Here is a 12,292-nt window from a genome sequence, read left to right on the forward strand (position 1 = left end):
AGAATCAAGAAAAGATATCAGTCAGTTATCCTGGATAATTAGTCAGCATCATAGGAAGGGCTAAGCATCAAGGACTACAGTACTAATATGTTTATCTATATATTTCAGCATGATTAGAATTTTTTACAAGCTGGCTAATACCTTTCTTCATCTACCAAGATAAAATGTAAAACATTAAATAAAAATAAAAGCTATCATCATTGCCGTCTTTGTAATCTGTCACAGTCTACAGACACTGTTTAACTTAATTCTGACAACCTATGAGGTAGGTACGATTTTTATCATCCTTTTACAGATAAAGAACTAGGGTCAAAGAGGGTAAGAAACTGGCCTTGGGCCTCCCAGCTTCTAAGCAGTGGAGCCAGGATTCAAATTCACTCTTCATCCTTCTGCCTGCTGATTCTGAGCTCATACTTGACACACTCTCTGTGATGGGCAAAATACTCAGTTCTCATTGCTCCCTTTGAGGTCAGGTTGGACTGTGTTAATGACAACCACTTCTTTTTACTGCGTGTGTGCTAAGTTGCTTCAGTCATATCTGATTCTTTGTGTCCCTATGGACTGTAGCCCGCCAGGCTCCTCTGTCCATGGGATTCTCCAGGCAAGAATACTGGAGTGGGTTGCCGTGCCCTCCTGCAGGGATCTTTCTGACCCACAGATCGAACCCATGTCTCTTATGTCTCCTGCACTGGCAGGTGGGTTCCGCTAGCGCGGCGGGTCCCACTAGCGCCACCCGAGGACTGTGTAAAGCCCTTTACATGTATGAACTCACCCAATCCTCGAGATTATTCCTGCCTGCCTGATACAGATGAAGAGCCTGGGGTTTAGGGAGAGTGGTGAACACTCCCACATCATAGCACTAGGAAGCAGAGCCACTTTGTCCGTCAGCCCCAAACGGCTCGACATTCAGCCTCAGCCCCCAGCCCTGAGTCTCTGGAGCACTCACTGTGGGTGCAGCTTGTACAGGGTGCCATCCACACCCACGGTGATCCTCATGTGCTCAAGTCCCTGGTCTTCCCTCCTCTTCTCCACGATGGCAGCCAGGCCAGCACCATAAAGCTGGGCCGCCCGCCGGGACACAGCACCGCACACCTCCTTCACCACGATGCTATCCTCACATGTGCTGTCCAGGCCGAGCTGCTGCAGGATCCTCCTGACCTGGAGGAGGGCCAGCCGGTCGCTGCCAGCAAGCAGAGCAGGATGTCAAGAGCTATTGCTGGGGCCCTGGAACCTGCTCCCCAGGACTCACAGTCCCCCATCCCTAGGTGCCTGAGTAGAAGAAATGGTCCCAGAAAAGCCAAGGTTGGAGCAGGATGCCTTAGAAGCTGAGATTCGAGAAAGCCTGTCACCCCCAGGAAGTCCCATCATCTTCAAAGTATGAGCACATCATCTTTTCAGAATCAAAAGCGGATCTTCTTTTTATTATTTACTTGGCTGCACCGGGTTTTAGTTGCAGCATGTGGGATTTAGTTTCCTGACCAGGGATGGAACCCAGGCCCCTGGCACTGGGAGCATAGAGGCTTAGCCACCAGACCACCAGGGAAGTCCCAGAAGAGGATCATTTTTTAACCTAACCTAACTCTTCTGTAACCATTTAGGAATCTAGGGGCCCAGACAGGCTTCTGGCTCCTCAGTGGGTGCTGTAGTACTGATGCAGCTGGAGAGAGGGAGTAGCCCCAGGAGGCAACCCTCTGCCCAGCCAGGCCCTTACTCTCTATTTTTAGATTTCAAATCTGCTGGAGCCTGGTGAGACAGCAGCATGTCCCAATATAGGGCCCTTTACATGGAGCAAGTGAAACTGATCATGAGTCACCTTTCAATCTGAGACAAGAACTTGGTTTCAAAGATGCCCCTGGTCCGGAGACGTTCTGAAATCTGGCCGCGGAAGAGGAGACCCTGCTTGGTCAAGTCGATCAGGATCTGCCGCACGATTTCCCCCAGGTACATCCCACTGGTCATTTTCTCGTATCTGTTGAGAGAAAGAGTGACAAGGTGCGTGAGAGCAGGAAAATCAGTGCTGGTGAGTGGTTCCCAAGAGGATCACATGTCAGAGCGTGGAAGGCGTGCCACTGGCATCCACCAGCTGCCTGGGTCACAGTGGGGTGGAGTGGGCATCAGGCCCAGAGAAGTACATGCAGGAGACAGTATATGTGGGAAGGCCGGGCTTTGGAGGCATGCTGAGCAGAAGTCAATTTCCAGCTCTGCCACACATTAGCTGCATGACCTGAGTAAGGACTATAAGCCATCATCTATGAAACCGGGAGCAAAGCACTGACCTCACAAGACTGTTGGAAGCCAAGCATCTGGTGCACAGTAGACACTAAGCTAAGCTAAGTCCCTTTTCTGCCCCCAAAGCTAGTTTACTTTGGCTTTGTATTTGAAGAAATCTTCTCCACTAGAGCTTCTGCTTCATGAGATAACACATTTGAACTGTATACACACACAAAGTATGGTCCAAAATGTGAGCTCCCTTCCCTCTTCCTACCAGCCTGTGAGCTCCATGATGGAAGGTGCAAGAGAAAAAGAAGCTCTACAATCAACAGGCACTGACCAGGCACTCTGCCCAGGTATGTGAGACAATAGTAATAATAGTAAGGTGGAGTTGGACTCCCACTGCCTGCAGGGTCAAATGAAAATCTGAGTGTGCCTGCGACTTACATGCTGGACTTGCATTCTCTTAACTGCTCAGGATTTCATCAGTCTAAGGAACCAACACTTAGACAAACAATGGGGACAGCAAAGTAAATCCAAGTATGTTGCCCCCTAACACTCTTCACTCCAGAAATGAGAACCTCCAATGGATTCAGACACAAAACTTGGATGCCCCAACTTGGAATTCAGGTCCCTTGTGATTTTGGCCCCTGGTTCAGCTGGGCTTATGGTAACTTGCCTGCCTCCCAGCAACAAAGACTAGTGCCAAAGGAAGATGTGGGACCACCAGGGCTGGTCTTGGTCTTGTCAAGCCTCTTCCTACTGAGTGTTCTCAGTTGAATAGTCATCAAGGCGTCTATGACCCAGGCATCCCATCACATTTCCTAGCTCAACTTTTCCACTTGGATATTGTCTCTCAGTAAATCTATATTTTCATCTTATTTCATATAGAAAGACACTGAGCTTAGTCGTGACAAAGACCATATGGCCTGAGAGTAAAACATTACTCTCTGATCCTTTGCAGAAAAAGTACGCCAACCCCTATGGAAACAGATGGGGCCAGGCTAATAATCAGTTCCCCCCATGCTAGCTCTACCCCTTTCTCTCCCACTAAAGAAGCTATATGAGAATGCAAGTGAAAATGTACCCGGTTTTGTGTTTGTTCTTTTTTAACCATTCATTGTTTTCAGTGTTTTTAGTATGGTTAACAATTGGAATAACCCTTACAAGTGATTGTGACCCATGCTGGGACATGACGTCATGGCTGAGAACCAGGATTCCTATCCTTCACTTGCAGTTACTTCCCCAACCCCAGAACCACAGAGGTCAGCAACCTGGCCGCCTGCTCTTAAAAGACTAAGGATGTTGACCTCTAAACAGGACTTACTAGAAACCCATCTTGAGAGGCCCACCATGCCCCTGCCGTGTGACATCAAGGCCACAGTGAACAGACTTCCTGACAACCTTGGCCTCATTTCCAAAGCCACCACTAGACCTTATGGTAACCTTATGGTAACCTTATGGTAATTAGAAAAAGGCACACTGTCTGTTTGTTGGGAACTTGTCATAAATTTTGCTGCTGCTGTGTCCATGCTCTAGTCATGTCAGACTCTCTGTGACCCCATGGGCTGTAACCTGCCAGGCTCCTCTGTCCATGGGGTTTCCCAGGCAAGAATACTGGAGTGGGTTGCCATTTCCTTCTCTAGGGAATCTTCCTGACCCAGGGATAGAACCTGTGCCTCTCAGCTCTCTTGCATTGCACGAGGATTCTTTACCACTGGGCCACCTTTGCTTTTGTTCAAATTAGACACTTCACTGACATCTGATGAAGAGTTGTTATACATGTACAAACTATACAAATAGCTGTAATATGAAAAGGGCACCCCCATTGATCTGCTGAAGATGGACGACCTACAGAAATGTACACACAACCCCCTTCTCACCTCTGTTTGCCAGGATTCAAGGACCCCTCATCCACCTCCTTGTCATATTGGGTCTGGATATCATCGAGGCAGCCATTATCTCCAAATCCTCCCCACTCGGTATTAATGCACATCTTCCCTTCATCCCCTTCCACCAGTTCAATGTTTCTCATCTCCTCCATGTAGCACATGTTGCTGCCTGTTCCTAGAAGGAATCATGAAGGGACTTTAGTCTTCAGAAGACACCACTAGGTCTTAAAGAGCCAGGAGGGTACAGTAGATAGGAATTTAGGTTTGGAGTCAGACACAACTGGGTGTGGACTTCAGCCTTATATTTATAGTTGGGTGACTGCAGGCGAGTATTACATCTTTCATATATCCAATTTCCTCATCTGTAAAAAGGAACTATCACCTGTCTTATAGATTTGTTATCAAGAAAAAAAAATGAGATGATGTCTGTAAGTTTCCTCCACATAGAATTCATCCCTGTGATACCATTATCCTCCTCCTCACCCTCCCCATTATTGATAAGCCGTAGGCACACAAAGTGAGCTCCAAGCAGTCACAGAGTTAGCAGAGCTGGAAGGGACCACGAGGAACCATCTAGGCTTGGATAAGCAGACACTTGGTATCTGAAAGCCACCCTCTTCTCCTTTGTCCATGACCTGGTCTCAGAACTATTCTCAAGACAATAATCCAGGCAATTATCATCTTCAGTCAAACAAATCTCACCTCTTTGACCTCCCAGATCTAGCCCAACCCTTCCTATGGATGAGGAAGCTCAAGACCAGACAGAATAAGCAACCTGCCCAAGGTCACAAAGCAGGTAAGGTTTAGAGTGAGATGAAGCCTCTCCTTGGCACTGAAGACATCTCAATATATCCCCGTCTCCTTGTGCTATGCGCTACTTACCCTCAGGAAACCCAGACAACCAGCTGGAACAACTTTTTCAGATTCTGTGATTACTTAACAAGTGCCTGACACTTGGAATGCCCACCACCCCGTCTCTACCTGTTCAAATGCCACCTGTCCCCTCACCACTTACAGTCATTCCCCTGGAATCTACCCCTGCCCTTAATCACCGCCAGACTTTTCCAGAAGACTCCTAAAATGCCTATATCATACCTTGGGCCACTCCCTGCTCCTCTCCTAGGTTTCCTTCCAACTCTTCCCCATCCTGTGCACCTTCTGACAGCCAGAAGAGGTCAGAGAACAGAAGAGGTACAAGTTGGAGCTGGAATGAAAATCTAGCTCTCTCAGCTCCAGGCCAACCAACATGATCCAACTGTGGTCTCCCTCCACCCAGTAAAATCTGCCCCAAGGCCCAAATGTGAAAGTTCCCTCTTTCTATATTATTCTCCTTCCTCAACAGAAAGGACAACCTTGGCTTAGAACCCTTAGGGAAAAAGATATTAAGTAAAGACTTGGGAATTAGGAGACCTGAGATCCCAACCTTAACTTCATCTTTGCCATGGACAAAGCTGGATTCAGAGCCCCTATGTAATGGAACAATGGCCCCCTGCCCCTCAGTATGTTAAAAGGTAACTTCCAAAAGATCAGATGGGAGCAGGCCAATGGGACAGGCCTGATCACTTACCCGCAATCAGGCCAACCTCACAATTACTATCTTCGTAGCCACAGGTCATCATGGTTCCCACTGTGTCATTCACAACTGCAACTATGTCCAGGTCAAATTCCTGCAAAGGAAGAGAGCTCTACTGTAAGTAGGATGTGCAGGCCAAACAGTCTCAAGAGGGGATATCAGACTGAGGTGGGCAGAGGCCAGAGTCGCAGGGCTGGTGTCTGAGGACAGAGCACAGGGGCCTTGGGGAAGGTCAGGTCAGGTATGAGCTTCAACACCATATCATACATTTCTCCTCTTGATGGCCTCCCTGAGCATATCCACCACATCTTCCCCTTCACAGTCAGTAGCTTTGAAGCCTTTGGTCCACTCAATGAGTGTTCCCTGAAAGAAAGGAAGGCAAATTCATTTGAGCAATAGTTTGCTGGAACCACTGCACAACCTCAGCATCAAATAGATGCAAGAGACCACAGCTGACTGCTGGTCAAATGCTTTTGACTGTGCTTCCATTTGGATCCCTAACACTGGACCCAGAGGCACCATGAAGCATGATGCTCAGGCAAGGTCTACTGCTGAGTGGAATAATTACAGAAATTTACATCAACTCACGTTCCCTGGCCATGACTGCACAGAACAAACACCACTTCTGATTTATCCAATCAATCACATCTTCATGATCAAAGATAAAGCTACAAAATGTTCATCAAAGCATTGTTTCACAGGAAAAATGGGTGGCTAAGGCAGCAAAGAATCTGCCTGCAATGCAAGAGATGTGGGTTTGATCCCTGGGTTGGGAGGATCCCCTGGAGAAGGGAATGGCTACCCACTCCAGTACTCTTGCCTGGAAAATTCCACGGACGGAGGAGCCTGGCAGGCTACAGTCCATGGGGTTGCAAAGAGTCAGACACAACTGAGCAACTCACAAACACACACACACACACACACACGCACACATTCTGTCTTTCCAACAATATGGATCTATCATTGTATATCAATATAGGAAATGCTCTATAGCCACAAAAATATAATGCTTTAAGAGAATGTTAGCCATTAGAGGAAGATGTTTACCATACACTGTTAAGTGAACTCACATTAAACAAATACAGATGATGAATTATTCAATTATTCTTTTAAAAACCACACACGCACACACACACTCAAATCTGGAAAAAGGTCTGGAGCAATGCACACACCAGAGGGTTGACGGTGGTTCTCTTTAGGTGTAAGATTATAGGTACCTTTCAGTCTCTCCTTTTTGCTTGTCCATGTTTTCCGATTTTCCTAAAATCAATATGTCTAACTTTTTATACTACCAAGAAAAAGTATTTCTGATTTTTAAAAAGATGGTTACACTGTTAGCCAGAAGCAAGAGTTATCTAGCCTCAAACTCCATATCCTAGAGCTGGGGGTGGGTGAGTGCAGGGAAAGCTGGGGTGTCTAGGCCAGAAGAGCAGCTGGAATAGGTGAGATGGCCAGAAACTCTAATGGCAGCACCCCAACCCCAGGAGATTAACGGCCACCTCACCCTGAGGCCCTCAGCTCCGGGCTCCCCCTTCTCTGCACAGTCCTTGGGAAGCTAGGCTTCCTTGCTCCTTTCCTGGTGAATATATGTAGAACCTTAGAGATTCAACCCCAGTTGAAAAATCTAATTAGTTACAATTATACCAAATCATATTTTTTTAAAGTCTCTCTTTCTTGAAAAACTACTGGTTACCAGAAGGAAGAGTGGTGAGGAGAGGGGCAAAACAGGTGAAAGGGATTTAAAGATATAAATTACTAGGTATAAAATAAATAAGTTACAAGGATGTAATGTACAGCAAGAGAATATAGTCAGTATTTTATAATAATTTTGTATGGAGTACAACCTATAAAAATAACAAATTACTATGTTATATACCTGAAACTAATATAGTATTGTAAATCAAATACATTTCATTTATTTTTAAAGAAAGTTTTTTTTCTCCTCAGCCATTGGTGTCTTTGCTCCAAGCTCTCCATTGGTCTCCCTTCCTTCTTAGTTATGTCTTCGTGAACTTGTCAGAACTGCTGGGAGGGAGGCCTGGAGGCCCAGTGCCCCGAGTCAGGAGGAGCAGCTGTGTCCTGGTGCCTGTGGACCACTCAGGACCATGGACAGCTGCACGTGGCTTTCCCCCCTTCCACCCCCAACTCCATTTCTATGTGTATTAATTTTTAACAGCAGCAGTAATACAAGAATGCATTACCTTTGCAAAAACTCAGTGCTATTGATAACAACAAAGTCTCCTTTAACTCCCCATTCCCCTAAACCTGGGAGGTAACCTCTATTGAAAGTTAAGTTATACCGCTGTCGTGCCCAACTCTTTGCAACCCCATGGACTGTAGCCCACCAGGCTCCTTTGTCCATGGGATTTCCCAGGTAAGAATACTGGAGTGGGTTGCCATTTCCTTCTCCAGGGGATCTTCCTGACCCAGGGATCGAAACCATGTCTCCTGCACTGTCAGGCAGATTCTTTTCACTGAGCCACCTGTGAAGCCCTTGTTTTTCTCACTCAGGAATATATCTTTTATACCATTCCTGGTCAGTTAACATGGAAAATATTCCTCAAGTATAATTGCAGAGAAATTTTAAAATCCACGAAACATACCTATGAGTACTATTTTAATCCCTGCTTTTCAAATAAGGAAGTAAAAGGTGCAGAGAGGTTAAGTAATTCACCCAAGGTCATACAGCCAGTAAGTGCGGAGAAGCCAAGATGCAAACTGAGGCAGTGTGGTTCCAGACCCATGCTCTCAAACTCTTGCACTCTGCTGGCCTCCTGACTGGGTAGGTGATGTCTGTGAAGCATTTAGTACAGCATCAGGCACCAAACAAGCACTACATACGTGTTTGTTAAATAAAAATCCAGTAATCTCATATGAGTGATAGTCTATATTTAGTCATTTTCCATTTTAGGGGAAATGAAAATTTATTTCCATTTTTTATTTAGTCATTTTCCATTGCCAGGCATTTGGGTTATTTCTAATTTTTCATTATTAAAGAGGGATGGTGTAGTGAATATCCTTGTTCATTAATCTTGAGGAAATGGATCTTATGGCTGTTAGCCTTCTCGCATTTTTAATTTTGAGAGATCTAGCCCTATTACCAGATAATTTCACCTTCTGAACCCCTCTCTTCCTGTTCTCTGAATGATTAGGAGTGAGAGGTAAGCCTGGTGAGTGGGTTTTCATGGCATTCTCAGAGTCCTGGAGAGTTCTGTTTCAGTTCTGGTTTTGCAACTGCTGATTGGATGAGACTGTATGCCTCAATTTCCTCATATGAAAAACAGGATAGAAAATAAAATTAAATGCACAGAACAAGGGTAGGTACTATTTCTTTTTTTGTCTTCATTATATATATATATATACATATATATATATATATGTAAGTATACTGTGCATTATAGCCGAAATGGTCCAAAAACAATGGGTTCCAGGTCCTGAGGGCAAAGTGCAAGAACCTAGGCTCTCAGGCCAGTGTCCTGGACTGGCCCCTCCCCCACTGTTTATAGATATGGTAACCTGGACAACTTAACTTCTCTGTCCCTCTGTTTTTCTTAACTACAAAATGGTGATTCAAAATAGCATGTAAACCTACAATAAATTATCATTCAGCTTTAAAAAGGAATGGAATTCTATGTGAATCACCCTTGAGAACATTATGCTAGATGGAATAAGCCAGTCACAAAATGACAAATACTGTTTTGATTCTACTTAGATGAGGTACCTAAGATAGTCAAATTCATAGAGACAGAAAGTAAAACAAAGGCTAGCAGGGGCTAGGAGACGGGCACATGGAGAGACTGCTTAATGAGCACAGAGTTTCAGTTTGGGAAGATGAAAGCCTTCGGAAGATGGATAGTGGTGATAGTTCGCAACCACGTGATGTACTTAATGCCTCAGCACAGCTGGACTTTTTAAGTGTACATCAGTACACTTTTAAGTACCGATGTACATTTAAAACCAGCCAAAATGGTAAACGTTATATAAATTTTACCACAATAAAAGATGGTAAAATAAACAAAACAAAAATAATGTGTACATCATGGAGACACTGACTGGATCAAAGTCTTAAATCTTCGGTGCCATTCTTATTATTGTCATGAGCTCTCTGGCTGCCTTGCCGTGCTGACCAGGGTTCTCTCTGTAAATTGAAAGTGGTGTTCTGCTTTTACACCAGATCAGCTAGCTTGACTGACATAAGCCTCTTAGAGAGCAACAGAGAGTACTCTGTTCTCCTTGAGCAGGTGAATGGTGCTTTTGTCCAAGAAAAGTCATGTGATAGGCGTTTCTAAGTTATTATGAACAATTTATTAAAATCATCATCCGTGAAGTTCTTCAGTGTCAGCAAAATATGTGTCAATATGATCAATGTCTCCTGAGAGTCTAATATCAGGAAAGAAATGCATTTCTTCAGAAGCACTGGTAAGCTTTTGTTCATCAGACAATAAAAGCCTTACTACCTTCTATGTCTCCCTGTTTACACTGACCACCCAGGAAGACACATGTAATATTACAGGCTAAGAGTTTTATAAATTGCCTTAACTGGTCATTCACTCTTATCTCTTGATAATATGACTTGACTTCTAACAGTAATTTTATCCATGTGTCTCTTTATACGACCCTAAAGCATCTTGCAAACTTCAATCCATAATACAGTAATAGTGAAAATGGAACGCAGTAAATAGAAAAAATTAAATAGTCTAAATCCTTGATCATGTCTCCCCAGCTGCCCTGAACCCGAGACCCCTAAATAAAGTGAACAGTGACTCAGAGCTGCCTTGAGACTCCCCAGGTGCCGGAGGGAGGCCCGCCGGGCTGGACCGTCTTACCTTGTCAATGCTTGCCTGCCTGCAGGGAAATGAGAACGTGAAGCCCAAAGGCAGCTGGGCTCCCTTGAGGCCCATGTAGTCCAGGAAGTCGGCGATGCACTGCACGATGTGGTCGAACAGCTGCAGGGAGAGAGAGAGCAGCAGTCCTGCTGGACTGCACTGAACGGGGTGGACGGCAGGCTGGCCCCTCGGAGGGTGAACCCCCGGCCGGCATTTACCTCCTCGCCCGTGCCCTGCATGATCTCCAGGGGGATGGCGAAGATCTTGTTGTACATGCGCACTGACCGTCGTCCACTTCTGATCTTTACCAGGAGGACCCGGAAGTTGGTTCCTCCCAGATCCAGGGCGAGGAACTTTCCTTTCTCTGTGGTAGAGGAAGTGAGTGTGGCATTCCACCAGCATGCACTAAGCAGGGCCTCGTGTGCAGGCATTGGGAGGAAGAAGAGATGCCGAAAGAGAACAGACCTAGAGCCTGTTGGCCTGAGGTTCAGGGGCCAAAGGGGCGTGGTGGTCAGCAAGCATGGTGTCAGAGCCCTGGGCAGGCATCCTGAGCCCATCTGAGGCCAGCTTGCTTTCCTTGGTGTCTGCTAACGGCCACACATGATACTTATACTCAAGGAACCGCTGAGGGTGAATCCAGGTCAGGCTACCTGACTACAGTGGACTCAGGAAGGTGCTTCCATTCTGTCTGTAGGGCCTAGAGGAACTGCTCATCCCAAGCCTGAAATGACTCTCTGTCCCACTCTTCCCATCCCTGGATTCCCACACCCCCACCAGACTGATAAGAAACCGTATCAAGTCCAACACCCATTACTACCCAGGGCAGTGCCTCTTGCTTCTCTGACATCTCAGAGCATCACAGTCTGTTCTGTGTGATCCCTCCTCTCGCTGACTGCCTCATTCACTCTGTTCTCATCACACTGGTCATTTTACTGCTCCTTGAGTTTGCCAAAGCCCTCACCCCCGGCCAGTTCTCTTACCCCTGACTCTGCTCTATTTGTCTTCATAGCCCTTCATGGCATGGCATCATCTGGTGTTTATCTGTTTACTGTCTGTCAGCCCAACAGAACAAAGGTTCCATAAAGGCAGGGACTCTGTTTTCTTAACTGCTCTGTCACTGTGCCTACAGCAGAGCCTGACCTATAGCAGGCACTTAATGAAACTTTGAGGAATGGAGGCAAAAGAAAAAAAGAGATGAAAGAATGAATAATTGAATAGTGTCTTTTCCTGCTCTCATTTTCTCCCCCAAGTAGACTCGAAGGATACTGGCCCTGGAAAAGATCTTTGTTGTTGAGAGACTCCAAGTACAGCTGTGTAACCCTAAGTATGTGACCTAACTTCTCTGAGTCTCAGTTTTGTCATCCATAAAATGGGAATCATTCTCTCTTTACATAACATACAGAGTAGTTGTGAGCACAAAATGAAACTAAAGAGTCAAAAGCAAATTAAAGAGATGAAGCATTTTACAAAGATCAGGATATCTCGGTGAGATTCACGAGATGTAAAGAGATAGAGTTACTTGTATAAAGAACTGACTTCACTGTTGTATAGCTCCTGTCAGCTGAGCACAGAGGACCAGGAAAAAAGATCAAGTATCAGAAAACTCAGGGGCAGAAAAGGAAGAGAGGGGAGAGGAAGAGAGCCAAGCCCCAGGAGAGAAGAAAGCCAGAGGAAAGGGGAGAAGACAAGCCAGAGACGCCACGTGTCCAGACGGTAGCTCCCGGGGACAGCAGCAGGGTCTTCACACACATGGAACCTAACTCAGGTATTCTTCACTGCCAGTGACCTGG

General features: G+C 45.7%; 1 protein-coding gene across 1 annotated transcript in view; it reads right to left on the bottom strand.

Moving 5' to 3' along the window:
* HKDC1 (hexokinase domain containing 1) overlaps positions 1-12,292 on the bottom strand; it is a 40,189-nt gene that overhangs the window by 2,842 nt on the left and 25,055 nt on the right. The window contains exons 11-17 of the mRNA XM_052640066.1: positions 10,721-10,866; positions 10,503-10,622; positions 5,944-6,039; positions 5,671-5,770; positions 4,095-4,278; positions 1,814-1,969; positions 947-1,180 (exon numbers count right to left, since the gene is read on the bottom strand). Of these exons, the coding sequence (XP_052496026.1) occupies positions 947-1,180; positions 1,814-1,969; positions 4,095-4,278; positions 5,671-5,770; positions 5,944-6,039; positions 10,503-10,622; positions 10,721-10,866 (1,036 nt within the window). The remainder of the gene's footprint in view (positions 1-946; positions 1,181-1,813; positions 1,970-4,094; positions 4,279-5,670; positions 5,771-5,943; positions 6,040-10,502; positions 10,623-10,720; positions 10,867-12,292) is intronic.

Source organism: Budorcas taxicolor, chromosome 5 (genome assembly GCF_023091745.1).
Source record: "Budorcas taxicolor isolate Tak-1 chromosome 5, Takin1.1, whole genome shotgun sequence".
Classification (NCBI taxonomy): Eukaryota; Metazoa; Chordata; class Mammalia; order Artiodactyla; family Bovidae; genus Budorcas; species Budorcas taxicolor.